The 19,150-nt window shown below is 33.0% G+C and overlaps 1 protein-coding gene across 7 annotated transcripts in view; it reads right to left on the bottom strand.

The window, feature by feature from the left end:
- The window catches only part of DICER1 (dicer 1, ribonuclease III), a 126,602-nt gene that overhangs the window by 65,794 nt on the left and 41,658 nt on the right, over positions 1-19,150 (bottom strand). For all 7 annotated transcript variants that reach the window (XM_056811317.1, XM_016425522.2, XM_016425521.2 and 4 more), the window contains exons 2-8: positions 18,534-18,598; positions 17,835-17,935; positions 5,456-5,644; positions 4,649-4,811; positions 3,325-3,455; positions 1,471-1,605; positions 663-823 (exon numbers count right to left, since the gene is read on the bottom strand). In XM_056811317.1, coding sequence (XP_056667295.1) covers positions 663-823; positions 1,471-1,605; positions 3,325-3,455; positions 4,649-4,811; positions 5,456-5,599 — 734 coding nt within the window. In that variant the 5' untranslated portion in view covers positions 5,600-5,644; positions 17,835-17,935; positions 18,534-18,598. The remainder of the gene's footprint in view (positions 1-662; positions 824-1,470; positions 1,606-3,324; positions 3,456-4,648; positions 4,812-5,455; positions 5,645-17,834; positions 17,936-18,533; positions 18,599-19,150) is intronic.

Genomic DNA, 19,150 nt, shown 5'->3' with positions numbered 1-19,150 from the left:
CCCCTGGCTGGAGCTTAGAAATTCTAACTGGAATCAGAAGAATGCAGAGTTTTCTCTTTCTCTCATTTCTTAGTATATTCCTTCTATTATAAATATTTGTAAATAAACTACCATGAATTCCATTTACTTTAGTAATTCATTTTGGGATTTTAAAAATTAAATCCCTGGCGACCACCTAATATATACATATATATATATATATATATATATATATATATATATAGAGAGAGAGAGAGAGAGAGAGAGTCCAACAACAAATAAATTTAACAATGTACATATGAATATATACAAATAAATTCAAGTACATAAGCAGGTACTAGTAGCTATGGGAAACCAGCAAAGGTTTTGTGTAGAAAATAGCATGTGAGCTTATATTCTAAAGGAAATAAGTGATCCTAAGAGCATTCCAGAGCAAGAGGAACAGACAATGGAAAATAAGCAATATTATATCCAATCACACCACATAAAGGAAGGGGGAAAAAACTTTCAAGAGGCAAAAAAACCTTTCTCTTATACCCAGTTAATTCACAGAGGACTTCTGTGCCAACCAAAGGGACCTCCATTTATTCAATAAATATTCAATTAGTCCGAAGCATAGGTTTAAATGTTAACAAAAATAAGGAGCTTGCCCCTATAACACAAAGTGTATTATCATAGCCTACCTGTCTAAGACTACCAAATCAGTTGCAGTTTCAGCATTACTCTTAAGGATTTTCTCCAGTTTTTGTATCTTCTCCTCCAATTCTGCAGGATCACACTTCCCATTCAAAATAGAAGCAGTTAATCCCAAAATTCGCGGACATGATGGACAATCTTCACAGATCTAATATAACAAAAAACGTATTAGGAATTTCATTTTGTCCTAATAGCACTATCACAACTGATCTTAAATTTACAAATAAAGATTTAAGTCTGCTCCGTAAAATAAAAACAAAGATTCATGTAGCAGAAATTCCAATGACGATTCCAATGCAAATTTACTATAGGAGTATCATATAATAATTCCTACTTGTATCATATTTAAGTGATTTATGTTTGCCAAATGTTTACTTAGAGGTTCAATAAATAATCATTGATAATACAGGTTATCTGAATTATGTTTAATAACTCATTGCAAATTATTTAGATACCCATATAATTAGAGCTGGAAAGGAACTTTAATCCAAAACTAATCCAAACACATCATTTTACAAATAAGAAAACTATTGCTCGCAGAGAGAGGTGAGATAATTTGCCCTAGGACACTTAACCAGTTTTAGTGAGTAATAAATAGCATTAAGTCTAAAATCCAAAGGCCTAAATTATTATTTTTGAAAACAGAAAAGGAACCACCCATTAGTTTACAGCTATAGTTATTTGAATAATAATCTATCACTGTATGTAATTAATTAGGCATACAATTTAATTTCAAGAATCACTGATGTTAATAATTTAAAAACATTGATTACTGAGCATCTTTTATAGCCATACCTTCATAATTTCTCGATAGGGATGGTCCAGGATTGCAAGATGACACTCATCAAATACCAACAAGTTAATGTTGGACAGAGATAAGTAATCATTTTTTAAAACATTCAAGGCGACTTGGCAGGTCATAACCAGAACCTAAAATAAAATAGAGACATGCAAAATCTATAAGTCCACTAAACAAAAGAAATTATACAAAATAGCAAGTGGGTATTTTAATAAAGACATTTCAAAATTTAATGCTTCAAATTAAATAAAAAATTCTGAATAAAATTAATTCATGCACATATTTTGCAGGAAAAGTATAATTAAGTCTTATAGAGAAGTAAAACTGTAAGTAAAGACCAAAGATCCCAATGATGGGGGTTCTGCCTATGTGATTACATCCAGATTAGGGTTATTAGGTTTTTTCACTGAACTGACCTGTCAAACAGATAAAACACCAATCAATTCAACCCCCCTAGACTGACTTTTTTTTTTAAATAAACAAACAAATTGTTTTGGTATCAATGCACCGAGTGAGTTGTTTACCCAGATTATAACATTCATTTGATACTTCAGTAGAAAATAATGAGGATCTATGCCAAATTTTAATGAATACTATTACATAGACTTTCTTCCAACTCAGAAAAGTTATTAATGACAACAACAGGACAGAGCCAGTTAACTCAGTGGATTAAAATTAAAACTCAGTGGAGCCAGACCTAGAGACAGAAGGTCCTGGGTTCAAATCTGAACCCACACTCTTTCTAGCTGTGTGATCCTGGGCAAGTCACTTAACTCCCATTGCCTAGCCCTTACAACTCTTCTGCCTTGAAACTAATATAGAATATTGACTCTAAAATGGAAAGTAAAGGTTTTAAGTAAACAAACAACAATAATAAAATAGCATTTTTATAGTTCTTTAAGATTTGCAAGGTACTTTGTAAATATTATTTCATTTTATCCTCATAACAGTCCTGAGACAGATGCTATTATTATCCTCATTTTACTTACATATGAGGAAATTAAGGCACATAAAGGTAAAGTAACTTGCCCAGTTAGTATCTAAGGCTAGATTTGAACTCAGGTTTTCCTGACTCTGGGTCCAGTGCGCTATCCAGTATTTCCTGGATTACAGACATTCAAGTAGTATTTTGAAAGTAGTTTCACTTTTTGTCACACAAAATTAGTTGTCATTTGTAAGCTACGGAGAAGAGGTACGGTAATAATTCATATTTCTCCAAGTGGTCCCAAAATGCCTAGAATTACTAGCTAAGAATCCAGCAGTTAAGAGTCAAGTAGATAGGTGTCACCCTATAAGTTTAAACTCTAATTTTTCTCTCAAGACAACTGGCATTTAAATACTACATCAAGGTTTTCAAAGAGTTTTACATTATGTATCCCATTTTAGACTCAACAACCTGTGAATTAGGTACTATAGGTAATATTCTCCTTATTTTAGAAATAAGTTATTTGAGGCTTAAAGATTTGCATTAAGCTATTAAGGATCAGAGGCAAGATTGGAACCTAAGCTTTCCTGACTCAAAATCTAATACTTTATAGACTAAAATCATATTACCACTCTAAATAACTAGTGACATTTGACTTCAGGACAGATATTTTAATTCAACAATCATTAAGTTCCTATTGTGTGTAGGATAAAAAATATTTCAGTTAAATATCATTCCTGCACTAATATAATTCATTATCTCATCAAAATATTGATTTACTATTCTGATCAAAACAGAATAACTTTTACCTATAGATTTATTCTTTTCATTTCTAACAGATAATTAAGGCTCAGTTTCTTGTATAAATCAAATTTGAAAAATATTTAATGATTCATATTATTATAAAAATCTCTCTACATCTCACCTGATGTTTAATAAACTCTTGGTTCCATTTCTCCTTTGTCCAGGATGCACTTATTTCTAAGCTTGAATATTCTCCAACCTTGAGATCTGAATGTGTTCTGACAGCTGATGCTTGCTGAGCAACTTGGTTTGCTGAATACAAACATACAATTTCATGTGATATAAACTAAAAACTTCCTACCAGATCCTATTACCTAATAAAATATATACACATATACATGTGTATATGTGTGTGTATTTGTACTTCAGGGCCCATAACTATCATTTTATCCGAATGAGGAACCTCCCAAAGCCAAAGCTCTATTCACCCACGCAGACAACCAACTAGCCTATCATTTAAGAGTCTTAGAGAGTTGGTTAGAGGCACAGATGGGGGTAAGTGACTTGTCCATGGCCCTATAGCTAATGTTTTACAAACAGGACTTGAAATTCAGGTCTTCCTGGTTGCAAGACCAATCCTCTTATCCACTACATCAAGTGGCTTCTTGATGATATTTATTTTCTGGACTGGAACTATGTGATTTTATTAACAATGGAAGTTTCCAGTGAGGTTCTCATGACTCTAATACTATTCCTATTTGCCATCCACATGCTAAGTTTAAAGAAGGATATATAATCAATCAAACAAGAGTTTTAATGAACTCTTCCAAAGTACTAACTAGTGTCACTCTTCTACCCATCCTCGTTCACTTGGTCGAAGCCTCTGGAGAAATCTTTTCTTGTCAACTTCTACAAATTCTACTTCCCATAATTACAAGTTACCAAAGATTAACATGTTCTAGGCTAAGGGAAAGGGAAATTATCCTGGGCAGAAATGACAGTTATTAAATAGCTACTAGACCTATTTTCAGATCATTTGATCATTCATCAAAGATTTAAACTTTTAAGCACTTTAAACATTGCATATTTACTTGTTAGACTCAAAGAGTCAGTCAAGTATGTGGTAGAATTTGAAAAGGTCAAATGAAGAATTTTGTTTGAAAAACTTTTAAAATGCATTAATTGACTGTTAAATGTTAAAACAAATGTCACCTACATTATCCAAGTTCAAAATCTTAGGGATTATTTTACTTTTTTCCTTTTTGTAAATTTTTTATCAGGAAAAAATTACATAAATCAAAATCACCAAACCCAATCATTTCAACTTGCAAAACAAAAAATTTCAAATAAAATACAAGTAAACTCGAGAGGAAAGCAAAAAGTAATATGACCATTTTTAAGAATTGAAGCCTATCATTAACCAAACTCCTTTTAAAAATAAACACAATAAAAAATGGCTTTAATCACAACACTTTTTGGGACAAAACAATATCTTTAAAAATTACCAGAGTTGACCAAGAACACCGTCCTTTTTCCATTTCTGTTGAAATTTCCCCTGATCTGATAGGACAGCTCTTTAGTGAGTAGTACTGCAATAAATGTCTTCCCTGAGCCAGTGTTTAAACAGACTATTGTATTATGATCCAGAGCTGCTTCAAGCAGTTCAACCTAGAAATATATTGGGAAAAAAAATAAAACTTTTTACCTGCTAAACGTAAAATGCAACAACAGTAAAGAATGAAAGAAATTTATAATTGTTTCCTAAAGAATTCACGAAATAAATTCACAAAAACAGATTCTGGAATGGTTTAAAAGAATGACAGCTAGACTTGCTAGGATGCTTTCAAGAATTATCTGATAAGATATTTTTATATTTCATGTAAAATCTATAGTTTACCAAAATTTCTTTAAGAAATTTTACTCTAATACTAAAAACACTCACTTGTAGAGAAGGACATCTAAAGTTTATGGGAAACTTTGTTCTGCCACTTTAATGCAAGTAATTTTAAAGATTCCTGGGCCATTAGGACAAAAGTAAGGAGCCCAGCCAAACTGCCTAAGAAATGGATGTCCAGGTACAGTGAGATCTTTAAACTGACTAACGAAAAATGAAGAACTTGGGAAATAATATCAAATCAAAAATAAACACAAATGTTATCGTAAAATGGAATTCTGAAAAGAAGGATTTTGAATAAGAATGAATCAGATTGCTTGATACCATTAAAACTAGATGTATGTAACTTATGTCATTTACAAATTAGTTTACTCCATGTTAGTGAAAAATGCTGAATTATTAGTGTTAGCATTAGTACCTGATATTTTCTTGGGGTGTAAATGTTATCGTGAATTGCTTCTTGTTGCCATGGTAGTCCAAAAAAAGGACCCATTGGTGAGGAAGCAGGGGTCATGAGCTGCAGTCCTGCCATGCTGAGGGATTGCAAAGCAGGGCTTTTCATTCATCCAGTGTTTCTTTCATTGCATTTTTGTTCTAGCACAGCTTACTATAAAGAAGAAAAAAATACCATTATAGAACCATGCATTGTTATAAAACATAAAAAAGGCAGAGAAATAAAGAGAATTTCAGAATAGCTTATCTAAGGATCATTTTCACTCTTTAATCAATGTAGCATTTTTTTCCATATTCATATTCCATAAACATATCCAAAGTCAAGTACAATAGTCTATCTAAATTTCTAAATATCTAAAGTATTGCTAATACTCCTATCAATACACTAGAAAAAAATCTTTTTTAAGTGCCAGATCATCCTCAAACCAAAACAGATTACCATTTCACCTTGTTGGGAGGGAGCCTTCAAGCTGATTAACCATTTATTTCAATAAAATGGATGAATGCCTACATACATGTATGTGTATATAAGGAGATCTGTCCATTTTTAGATTTAATCACCAAAGTAGTGTAAACAACACATTCACACTTGAGTGGGGGAGGTCTGTGACCCACGTTTGCAAAAGTGGGTGATGAATCAGAATTAAACTGACTGCCCCCGGCAGTCTAAAGCAGGACTTCAACTGTGATTGGTAAACGTAGAATTAGGGGAAGGCACAGGGAGTGACGGAAGAGAAAGTGTCTTTAAAAGGGAGTTACAACTTCCTGAAGGAGTTCTACTTGGAGTGGAGGCTGAAGAGCATCTGCTGACTGGACCCAAAACCCTATTACTGGTGAGGCTGTTCTAAAATTTCTTCCTTTGAACTGACAAATGGTGAGTGAAAAGCTGACTCTTAACTGCTGGATTTTCTGGGGAAAAAAAAACAAACTCAAGAGAGACTTACCTCTTGAGAGAGACTTCCCTAAGTCCTTGGCTTTGCCAAGGTCTAAGGACTAACTCTCCCTGCCCAGGTTGAGCCAGGGCCCTGAGTAAATTACTTAGTACTTAAGCTAGATATCTTAGCCTACCCCTTTCTGATTTTCTTACTTCACTCTTTCTACATTTTATAAACAAACTGTAAATAAATCTCTTTGGAATAAATATAAATTTCTAGTGACCATACTCTTAAATAATACAGTCCAACCCTTTTAAAAATAATCCCTTTCCCCCTTACAATACACATATATACATATAAAATATATGTACATATACACATATCTATGTTTTTACATCTTTTAGAAACAAAAAGAAATGGAAAAACTTATGAACTAATGCAGAGCAGAACCAGAATAACATATACAATATTTATATCATACAATATAATATACATCAATATAATTTTTTTTAAAGAAAAGGAAGTGAACTGTGTATAATTACAGTAACAAAGTTTGATCCCTGAAGAGATGAGAAAAAAACATCTCCCTCTTCTTTGCAAACTGGGTGTGAATCACTAGATAGATGACCAAGTTTGGTTGATTTTAGTGAACTTTTCCCACTTTCTTTTTTATTCCAATACAAGCAGAATTTAATTATGTAGAAAGGCAGTGAGCAATCATTTCCAAATTGAAATGATATAAAAAGGTGATGAAAAAATACATGAATAAAAAACATTTTTAACTGCATAACAAAACTAGACTGACAAATTATACTTCAGTGAGTCTAGAAACCTAGTTACCAGTAATAAACATGCTGGTACTCATGAACTACTTTATAGTCCACATATTCTTTTCCATGAGCTTGACTACTTAAAATCATTCAATATGAATAAGTTATTCATTCTGATTTTCCAACCCAAGGACAGGAACTAAGTACCATTTCCTTTATAGACACACAAAGAAGCTGTCTATTAAATGTGGGAGAATTCATCTCTTCCATCATTCTTCATAATGAGAGGTCAGAAGAAAACTTTTCTCAATTTCACTATTGTTAAACCTCCCCTAAAACTTAGAAAGACAAAATAATGTCTTTGTTCCATGACAATATGGCAACTGTTACATATCCTGATGTTAAATCTATAATATTAGTTTAGTATATTGACTTGATTTTTTCTACTTAATTTGACCTATAATCCAAATATTATAACATCATCTTTTTATAAAGGGTCCCTTTACAATAATCCATAGATGCATAACCCAATGTGTTCAGAAACAGATTCAAAAAGGGAAGAAAATTTAGTTTATCTAGCCTCTAAATCATTCTTCTGAAGGTAGATGATATAAAAGCATCATCATGGGGAGTTGAATGGATGTCCAAAGTGATTAGAACTGTGGGTCATGATTACTTCAGTATGTTTATTCTAGAACATTTTTCAGACTGTGGTAAAATAGCAAAGCTTTACAAAGGGCATCTGTTCTATGTTCTTGAAAATGACCAAGTACTTCTTTTGTCTCTATAAGAATAAACAAGTGTCCTACATGAAACATAATCTGTCCATTATTCCCTGAGATACAATCCAAATGATCTTTAGCTTCCCTCAGGCCTAGATTTTATTATTTATGTCACTTGGGCATAAAGTATGCCCCATAATCATCATCTCAAGAGTGCCCAAACAATAGTTCAATAACACTATACAGACTTTGATACATTTCTTGTACAAAAAGAGCAATCTAAGACAGATAATGCTCAAAAATTTCAATTCTTTCTGTTCACAACCTGGAGGTTTTCCTCCTGGTCTTCAATGTGCCCCAATAATAAGAGTACCTCAGATCCTCAAAGCAGAAAAAGTAGCTGTGATGGGAAGCAATGAAAAAAAAGGAAAGTAAAACCCTGAAGAATTTCCTTCCCATACCCTCAATCCTCATGCCATCTCTTCTTTCTTCCTTTATATTTTCTTTTTACCTCAGAACCCTCAGCCTCTCTTTGATTAAAAACCCAGCTTAGCTTCATTTTGGGAAATGAAACCCTTTAAAAAAAAAAGAGCCTGTTTTTTTCCCTCCTCCATTTCTCAGCCAAATGCCTTGAAAATTTTGCCTGAACTCCCTAACTTCCCATCTTCTCCTCTCTTTCACACCTTGATCCTTTGCAATATAGCTTTTAACCTGATCACCTAACCAAAGTTCCTCTCTTTTAAGTTACCAATGATTTCTTTATTGACAAACCTAACGGAGTTTTTTCTCAATCCTACTCCTTCGTGACTTCACTGTACATTTGAAACTAATGGCCAACTTTTCCTCCTGGATACAGTTTTGATAATACACTTTTTTGTTTGGTTTTGGTGATACTACTTTCTTCTGAGTCATCTCCTACCATGTGGATGCTTTTCTCTATCTTCTTTGCTGTCTTATTACCCATATTATGCTCCCTAACTATGGCTGTACACCAAAGTTCTGTTCCGGGCCCTCTTCAATCTCCCTCCATACTCTGTCTCTTGGAAAATTGATCAGATACTATAATTTAACTATTATCTCCAGGCAGATGAATCCCAGAGCTATATTTCTAACCATATTCTTTCCTCCAAACTTCAGATTACCCATTACACCTATTAGGCCTTTCTAAATGGATGTCATACAGAAATCTTAAATTCAAATAATAAGGAAACTTCCATATAAAGAATGGGAGCAGAAGTAGAAAGAATGGCATAGGAACTTCTTTTATTTCTATATTTCTATGGCTAGCATCATGATTAATCAAATCTAATCACAGGCTTACAGTTAAAAAGACATAAAAGTGCTTTCCTTAAAATAACGGTGTGAAGTAGGCAGAATAAGTATTATTATGCCCCAGAAACCTATCAAAAACTCCTGCAGAATAGACACCAACCTGTAATGATAGGTGTTAATTTCCTTTGCCAAGAAATTACCAATAACAATGAAATCATAGTTCCAATATTTTTTTAAGTATAACTTTGCAGTGACTCATTCCAAAGTTCTAATCAGGATTTGTTCTTTCATTCTCATTCATTTTCTCTTTCATATGCCTGTAATGAGTATATATGCTCTAGAAGCTAATAATAATAGCTAATATTTATTATTACTATTAAGAGTAAAAATTTGCAAAGATGACAAAATATGGGAAAAGTCGTTGTTGGAGGATTTGTGCTTAGAAAGTAATAACCAACATTTATATTGTACTTTAAGGTTTTGTGAAAGGCTTACAAACAACTCCTTATCAGATTCAGTAAGGTACATGCTATATTTATGCCCATTTTAGAGATAAGGAAAAGGAGGCTAAGAAAAGTTTAAGTGAATTGCCCATGGTCATACATCTAAGAAGTGTCAGAAAATGAACTTGGAACTTTCTGACTTCTGGCCAAGCATGCTATCCCGAAGCCAAGCTCCCCCATATTCTTTTATGTATTTACTCTATTATTTTAGTTGTTTTCATTTTGCATTATTTCACAAAGATGTGGCCAGATTCTTTTTTTTTTTATGTAACACCAGTTTCAACTGCCTTTTCAATATTGTCTACTTAAAAATCTGCACTCTGACAGTTTAAACTACCACTCTGGGAGAAATCAAGGGTCTGTGTGAATACTTCAACTTTAACCTATAAGGATGTGGAGACTTCTAATCACCATTTGTGAAGAGACAGAGTTTTAATTATTTGCAAAATGGACAGTTTTAAATCTCATCTATGAAATGACTTGTTACATGCATGGCTGAGGAAAGACTGAGGTACCAAGAGAATGATAAAGAGAATTTCTTTACTGAAAGAATTGTTTATAGTGTTCTTTGACAGGAACACTACAAAGAAAATATTTTAAAGACTGATAGTAGTATTGTATTCCAGAAGAGCAGCAATGACGGTTACAGGTAATTTTGACTAGAATTTCACAGTTAACATATAAATTATTATTTATTTCCATTTAATTTGTTATATAGATAGTATCTTCTAAAGCAAGAGGCCAGCAAACTACAATCAAAAGCAAAATTGACCTGCCTCTAGAGTCAGGAGCTAAGAATGTTGTTTTTTTTTAATATAATAAATAAAATGTTGATTAAAAAGTAAAAATCATATGACCAAGTTCTGATAGAGTTTGTAGTTCACTATCATAGCCTTTAAGAATCAAAGGTCACGGGGGCAGCTGGGTAGCTTAATTGAGAGCCAGGCCTAGAGATGAGAGGTCCTAAGTTCAAATCTCGCCTCAGACACTTCCCAGCTGTGTGACCCTGGGCAAGTCACTTAACCCCCATTGCCTAGCCCTTACCACTCTTCTGCCTTGGATCCAATACACAGTATTGACTCCAAGACAGAAGGTAAGGGTTTAAAAAAAAAAAAGAATCAAGGGTCACTACCACACTGTAGTGTGTGTAAATCTGTGTGGGTACATCTGTGTACACACACACACACACACACACACACACACACACACACACACACACACACTCTCTCTCTCTCTCTCTCTCTCTCTCTCTCTCTCTCTCTCTCTCTCTAAATGTTTTTGTTAGTCATTTATATTAAGAATTTGCCAACCTGCATATTCAGTAATTCATGGTTTTACTGGTGTTATCATATTCTCCAAATACATAAACTAGAACTTGTCCACTATTAAGTATTCTTGATATGACTAAAAAAATTCAGTCCAACATGTAAAACCCTGTGGAACTGCGCGTCAGCTACGGGAGGGGTTAGGAGGAAGGGAGGGAAAGAACATGACTTGTAACCAAGGAAAAATATTCTAAAAAAAAAAAAATTCAGTGCACATATTGCTATGCTTATCCTTGAACAACAAATGTATTGATCAGATTTGTTGCTGGGTTAGAGTCTAAAGCCATGCTAACTTCACAGGGCCTCGTCCAGGTTGTATTCCACTCAAAAAGCCAGAGGAAAAGAATCATTCCCCAACAGGCAAATGGTCAAAGGATATTGAGTAAATAATCTTCCAATGAATTATAATCAATGATCATATGAAAGAATGTTTCAAATAATTAATACTTTAAAAATTGGCTGATCTAGACCTTAGATTCCATTTTGGGAAATTTCATTCACTCATTATGAAAACAATGGCAAGAATTTCAGCACTTATTTCTGAATTTAATAATCTTAAAGAACTATCTAGAAGTATTAAAAGGAACTTGAACTTGCTCCAATTATCAAACAGTCCACATGAATCAGTCAGGACCTGAAACAACAGCTTCCAGAATATGAGGTTCTCTCTCAATCTACACCAATAATATGAGAATTATTAATTAGAATAACCATGTAGTTTCACCTACCACCAAAGACATTGACGAAAATGACAAAAAACAGAAATCAGGCAATATTGAAAGGGTTTGTTAAAAAAGCAAATTAAGAAGATTAAATTAGAGATTCTAAAAATCAAAGGAGAAATTAATAAAATTGAAAGTCAAAGAACTATTGATTTAATAAATAAGACTAGAAGCTGGTACTTTGAAAAAACAAATAAAATAGTCAAAGTCCTGGTCAATCTAATTTTAAAAAGGAAAGAAGAAAACCAAATTGACAGTATCCAAGATGAAAAGGGAAACCTCACATCTAATGAAGAAGAAATTAAGGCAATCATTAAAAATTATTATGCTCAATTATATGGCAATAAATATGGCAATCTAGGTGATATGGATGAATGTTTACAAAAAAATAAATTGCCTAGACTAACAGAAGAAGAAATAGACTACCTAAACAACCCATATTAGAAAAAGAAATTGAACAAGCTATCAAAGAACTCCCTAAGAAAAAATCCCCAGGTCCAGATGGATTCACAAATGAATTCTATCAAACATTTAAAGAACAACTAATCCCAATATTATACAAACTATTTGACAGAATAAGCCAAGAAGGAGTTCTACCAAATTCATTTTATGACAAAAATGTGGTACTGATTCTAAAGCCAGGCAGATCAAAAACAAGAGAAAGAAAACGATAGACCACTCACCTTAATGAATATAGATGCATAAATTTTAAACAGGATATTAGCAAAAAAAATCCAGCAAGTGATAACAAGGGTTATTCACTATGACCAGGTAGGATTTATACCAGGAGTGCAAGGATGATTCAATATTAGGAAAACCATCCCCATAATTGACTATATTAACAACCAAATCAACAAAAATCACATGATTATCTCAACAGATGCACAAAAAGTCTTTGACAAGAGACAACACTCATTCCTAATGAAAACACTAGAAAGTATAGGAATAGAAGGGCCTTTCCTAAAAAGAATAAATAGTATATATCCAAAACCATCAGCAAACATCATCTGCAATGGGGACAAACTAGAAGCCTTCCCAATAAGATCAGGAGTGAAACAAGGATGCCCATTATTACCTCTATTATTGAACATCTTACTAGAAACAATAGCAGTAGCAATTAGAGAAGAAAAAGAAATTGAAGGTATTAAAACAGGCAATGAGACAAAAAATCCTAGAGAATCAACTAAAAAGCTAGTCAAAACAATCAACAACTTTAGCAAAGTTGCAGTATACCAAATAAACTCACATAAGCCATCAACATTTCCATATATTTCCAACACATCTCAGCAGCAAGATTTGGAAAGAGAAATTCCATTGAAAAATCACCCTAAGACAATATAAAATACTTAGGAATCTATCTGCCAAGACAAACACAGGAACTATATGAACACAACTACAAAACACTCTCCACACAATTAAAACTAGATCTAAACAATTAGAAAAACATCGATTGCTCATGGGTAGGATGAGCTAACATAATAAAAATGACAATCCTACACAAATTAATTTACTTATTTAGTGCCATACCCATTGAACTACCAAAAAAATTTTTTAATGAATTAGAAAAAAAATAACAAAGGTTATTTGGAAAAACAAAAGATCAAGTATATCCAGGGAAATCATTTTAAAAAATGCAAAGGAAGGAAGCCTTGCAGTCCCAGATCTCAAACTATACTATAAAGCAGTGGTCATCAAAATAATTTGATACTGGCCAAAAGACAGAAAGGAGGATCAGTCGAATAGACTAGGGGTAAGTGACCTCAGAGCAAGACAGTCTGTGATAAGCCCAAAGATCCCAGCTTTTGGGACCAAAATCCATTATCTTATAAAAACTGCTGGGAAAATTAGAAGACAGAATGGGAGAGATTAGGTTTGGATCAACATCTCACACCCTACACCAAGATGAACTCAGAATGGATGAATGACTTGAATATAAAGAAGGAAAATATAAGTAAATTAGGTGAATACAGAATAGTATACATGTCAGATCTTTGGAAAAGGAAAGACTTTAAAAGCAAGCAAGAGCTAGAAAAAAATCACAAAATATAAAATCAATAATTTTGATTACATCAAATTAAAAAAAGTTTGTACAAACAAAACCAATGCAACCAAAATTAGAAGGGAAGTAACAGATTGGAAAACAATCTTCAGAACAAAAACCTCTGACAAAAGTCTAACTACTCAAATTTATAAAGAGCTAAACCTATTGTACAAAAAATTCAAGCCATTCTCCAATTGAAAAATGGGCAAGGGACATGAATAGGCAATTTTCAGCTAAAGAAATCAAAACTATGAATAAGCACATGAAAAAATGTTCTAAATCTCTTATAATCAGAGAGGTGCAATTCAAAACAACTCTGAGGTATCACACCACACCTAGCAGATTGCCTAACATGACAGCAAAGGAAAGTAATGAATGCTGGGAGGGGATGTGGCAAAGTTGGGACATTAATGCATTGCTGATGGAGTTGTGAATTGATCCAACCGTTCCGGAGGGCAATTTAGAACTATGCCCAAAGGGCACTAAAAGACTGTCTGCCCTTTGATCCAGCCATAGCACTTGCTGGGTTTGTACCCCAAAGAGATAATAAGGAAAAATTCATGTACAAAAATATTCATAGCTGCTTTCTTTGTGGTGGCAAAATATTGGAAAATGAGGGAATGCCCTTTGAATGGGAAATGCTGAATAAATTGTGGTATCTGTTGGTGATGGATTACCATTGCGCTCAAAGGAATAATGAACTGGAGGGATTCCATAGGAACTGGAACAACCTCCAGGAATCGATGCAGAGTGAGAGGAGCAGAAGCAGGAGAACATTGTACACAGAGTCTGATACACTGTAGTACAATCGAATGTAATGGACTTCTCTCCATTAGTGGCAATGCAGTGATCCTGAACAACTTGGAGGAATCTATGAGAAAAACCACTATCCACATTCAGAGGAAAAATTGTGGGAGTAGAAACACAGAAGAAAAACAACTGCTTGAATACATGGGTCGGGGGGATATGACTGGGAAGGTAGACTCTAAATGAACATCCTAATGCAAACACCAACAACATGGAAGTAAATTCTGATCAAGGACACATGTAATACCCAATGAAATTGCGCATCAGCTGCAGGACGGATGGTTAATAGAGGAGGGAGGGAAATAATGTGATTATTGTAACCAAGGAATAATGTTCTAAATTGATTAAATTAATTTAATTTAAAAAATAAATTAAAAAATAAAAATAAAAAAGCAAATTAATACTTACTGGGACTCATACAACCATTTTTTATTTCAGTTTGGAATTATGTAAGAAAAGTGAGTAACTTCATTCTCTTTGACTCAAAAACCTCCATTTGTGAATATATTCTATAAGGAGTTTTGTTATTTTAAAGAGAAGTTCAAAAAAGAACAAAACATTCATAGCACTTGTTTTTTGTGGCACCAAAGGACTGAAAACAAAGAAAGTGCTCACTGATTGGGTAATAGATGAAAAAATGTGGTATTTAAATGTCATGAAATATTATTGTGCATAAGAAATGACCACTATGTAGGAAGAATTTAGAGAAACATGAGAACTTTAGTATGAACAGATCCAGAGTGAAATAAGCAAATCCAAAAGAATTTTTGTTTTTTAATAAAAAGATACTAAAAAGAGGGGGCAGCTGTGTAGCTCAGTGGATTGAGAGCCAGGCCTAGAGACGTGAGGTCCTAGGTTCAAATCTGGCCTCAGACACTTCTCAGCTGTGTGACCCTGGGCAAGTCACTTGACCCCCACTGCCTACCCTTACCACTCTTCTGCCTTGGAGCCAATACATGGTATTGACTCCAAGACGAAAGGTAAGGGTTTTAAAAAAAAAAGATACTAAAAAGAAAGCCAAACTCTAAGCAACAACAAAAACCATAAATGACTATGAAGTAAAAACAAAAGGTATAAATAAAACATTAAAACAAAATTAAAAGCTATGGTCACCTCTGTACAAAATTGAAGACTAGCAAAAAAAAAAACAACCTAGCATTCTTTCTGTCTTTAGAAGATAAGATTGCATTACAAAGACAAATTTTTAGAGCTACACTGCAACCAGCCATGTTAAATATATTAATGTCAGGCCATGGGTCAATCAATATCTTCAAGTGTAACAACAAAAAATTATATTTTAGTATTATGTTGCTTTCTCATAAGTCTGTAAATTCTACCCACTCAATACCAACATTAGAAAAAGTATTTTTTTATAATTTTAGAAGGATTCCTAGTCTGATAATTCATTTGAATTTCTTATTTTTAATATGATTAGAAACTCATGATCATCTACACTAAAGTAAAGGACTATAAAGCATATATTATCTAAAAATATTTTAATTTGGGGGGGGATTTTTCTAGGGGAAGAAGGGAGAGATTAGAGGCAATAGTTTTGTTCTGCCTATATAATTTTTCTTAAGACTAATAATATTCATATTAATTCACATTCTAGCACATAATGGTTGGGCCTAGGAGCATGTTTTTTTGACACAAAGATACAAGCTTTAAATTTTTTAAATCTCAGGAAATAATCTCTGATGTGATAACTTTCAGGAAATTATGTTATGCTTAAAATTCTCCCTAAATGCTAGAGAGAATGAAGACTATATGTCTACATATGATACAGAGTAGCCATGAGAACTTTAGATTCTAAAAAATATATTATTCTTCATTCCAACTTTAAAAGATTAATATGTGACTCCGGATTTTCAAGGAACCAAGTCCAAGGGGAAAAAAAAAGAGAAACATTCCCTTTAAAGACATTTAAGGGAAGGGAAAGCTGGGTGTCCTTATAATTCCATCTCCTGATTTTTATTTGTCTCCATAAAGATTTTAGGGGAATTTCTCTTTAGGTACCTTCTCTTTTGGTTGATCATGAGTTCATCTTTTTCTCATATTTTCTTGAATACTAATCTGTAAAACTCCAATTTCAATGATACACTGATTTACTGTTTGAGATAATCTTTTGAGCAACTAGCATATGGTAAGAAGGAGTCAAGTTTGTTGGTGTAAGCTTAGGTTACCTTTCTCCTTTAAGAGATAACCTAGGGAAGTGAGTGACTTTGCTATTTTTGAACCTTAAAAAAAGCATATTCTCAGACCAGAAATATTTCAGGAGAGAGATTGAGTGAGGCCTCAGGTACAAAGAAATAAAAATCCAGTCCAGTACCCTGTTTAAGAGGAGAATTGAATGGCCAATTCCATGGTCTCTTTTCTTGCTTCCTTCCAGGTAGGAATCAAAGTCTCACTTTGGAAGGGGAGATATCTATCCATGCCCACACATCAGCTGAATTTGGACAACCTATGCTCTCTCCATGTGACATGCACATCTCAAATGACAACACATACTTTATATATGTATATTTAGAGAAAGGGATAGAGTTTTAGCATTCTTGTGGGTTAAGAGAGAATTTATTCCCAAACTATAGCTTTAATTTGACAGAGATGAATGGTGAAACTGAACCTAACTGCATGAATTCTCAAAAATACAAATTAGAATATGCTTAAAAATATTAATTTTTAATTTCATGAATCTTTAAAAATATAAAACAAATTAATAGTATACATAATCATTAAAGTGTAAAGTTGAACTGAATGTAAATGGCATTGTTTTGGCAGAGACAGCAGATGTTATCATGTTATTTTGCTGTTTCCCCAACAAAATTTTAACTTCTTATTAAAAAATTTAATATGAGAACACAACAATGGTAATATGTAGTATACCTGAAGTTAAATTCTGAGGCTTAAGTGAAAATTATTTAGCTAAAAATATTAGCTCCACACTCTTCTGGCTTCATTCTCTTTCTTCATTTTATAAGCCATGGGAGATTGTGGACAAATCACAATCTCTCATGTCTTCATCTGTTTGCTCACCTTGGCCATAGATCATGGAACTCAAGCTGGAAGGGACCCTAGAGGTCAGCTAGGCCTGCTCCATCATGTCATATTAAGAAACTGAAGGACATTATTACTTGCACAGTCTTAAAAGGTAGAAAAACAGTGATCTCATATCTGAACTGAAATCATATCCTTTGATTCAAGAGTCAGTGTTTTTCCCCACTATATCACAATGTGTCTACAAAATGAGGGGCAAAACTTACACTACCTACTTCATACAGTGGTTTATTTTTGTGAATTTTAGATTTACCGTTTTAATTTCTGAGAACTCTGTGTTGCTGTCGGATGAACTGCATTTTGACACTGATAGTAGTTTCTAAGGAAAAGTCACACCATGCCCAAGCTTCTGCTCTAAAAATAAAGAAATAGTGGTGTTTGAGACTTCCATGAATATGAAAAACAAACAAATCAGAAAGAGGAGAAAAAAGAATTAATAAAAGAACATTCTATGCATCAAAAACCAAACAAAACAATCTATTGTTTTTAACTCCATTTCAGGGTTCTTTAAAAGGCTAGTTATAATAAAAAGCTAATTAACAGAAACTTGAAAAAATGAGAACATTCAATATAAAATTCCAAAAAAATTGGTGGGTGGCAAGTTATAGGGAAAGAGTCTCAGTTTTAAAGATTGGAGTTTACATTTTACTTCATATAATGTGTAAAAACAATTGTTACAACTTTCAGGAATGAGTTCTTTTAAAGGTATCTAAGTTTAGGTAAAAAAGTATAACCACTTTAAAAAAAAGCATAGATAAGGTCAGTCAGTGAAAGGTAAAAAGATATGTTAAAATAAAAAGAACATAAAGTGTGGATACCAATCCCTACACATTTACTTTTTAATTCTCCCTTATTCACTGCTCATGCCATACCTTTATAATTGATGTTATTAACAGTTATAATTTCAGATGTTAAAATTACATGTAAATATACTTTTGATATCTATGTTTACCTCGAAATGCTGATTGAGCGCTTCCAGAGTTCCAAAATTTGTAAATTTGTTTCACCCTAGGTAACCTAAAAGGTAATATAAAAAGAAAGAACATTTTTTCTAATGTGGCAACATGTTTGATTGAATTTTAAATTTTATATCAGTAGGAATCAATGAAGAGGTCTTTAAAAAGTTGCACTTTTCCCACCAATAAAAAGGACACTTCTAGAAGGGCTGTTTTGTTTTTTTTTAAAGGCCTCTGAGAAGCTAATATTTCCTGGTATACCTTAAAAAGTAGTTAACAGACCAACTGTATTTAAATGACTTTTTATGGCACCAAATTTAATATGGCAAGTTTTAAAGCACTTAACATATATGATCATATTTTATGTATTTAAAAAGAGTACTTAAAAAATCAAGAAAAAACTGGGCCTTAAAATGTACTAAGTATTTAATTTCTAAAGCATACCATTTAAGTTTCAAAGACAACACTGCCTGATGTTTACATTTTGCTTTCCTAGTTAAAATTAATCACCAATCTACAAACAACCTATTAAAAAAAGTCACAGTGCTATTATATCAAATTAAAAAATAAAACAGTTGGTCTTAATAATTCTCTAATTCTAATGGTGACAAAA

The sequence above is a fragment of the Monodelphis domestica genome, chromosome 1 (assembly GCF_027887165.1).
Source record: "Monodelphis domestica isolate mMonDom1 chromosome 1, mMonDom1.pri, whole genome shotgun sequence".
Lineage (NCBI taxonomy): Eukaryota > Metazoa > Chordata > Mammalia > Didelphimorphia > Didelphidae > Monodelphis > Monodelphis domestica.
The sequence above is the reverse complement of the archived record's forward strand: the minus strand, read 5'-3'. Positions and strand labels throughout refer to the sequence as shown.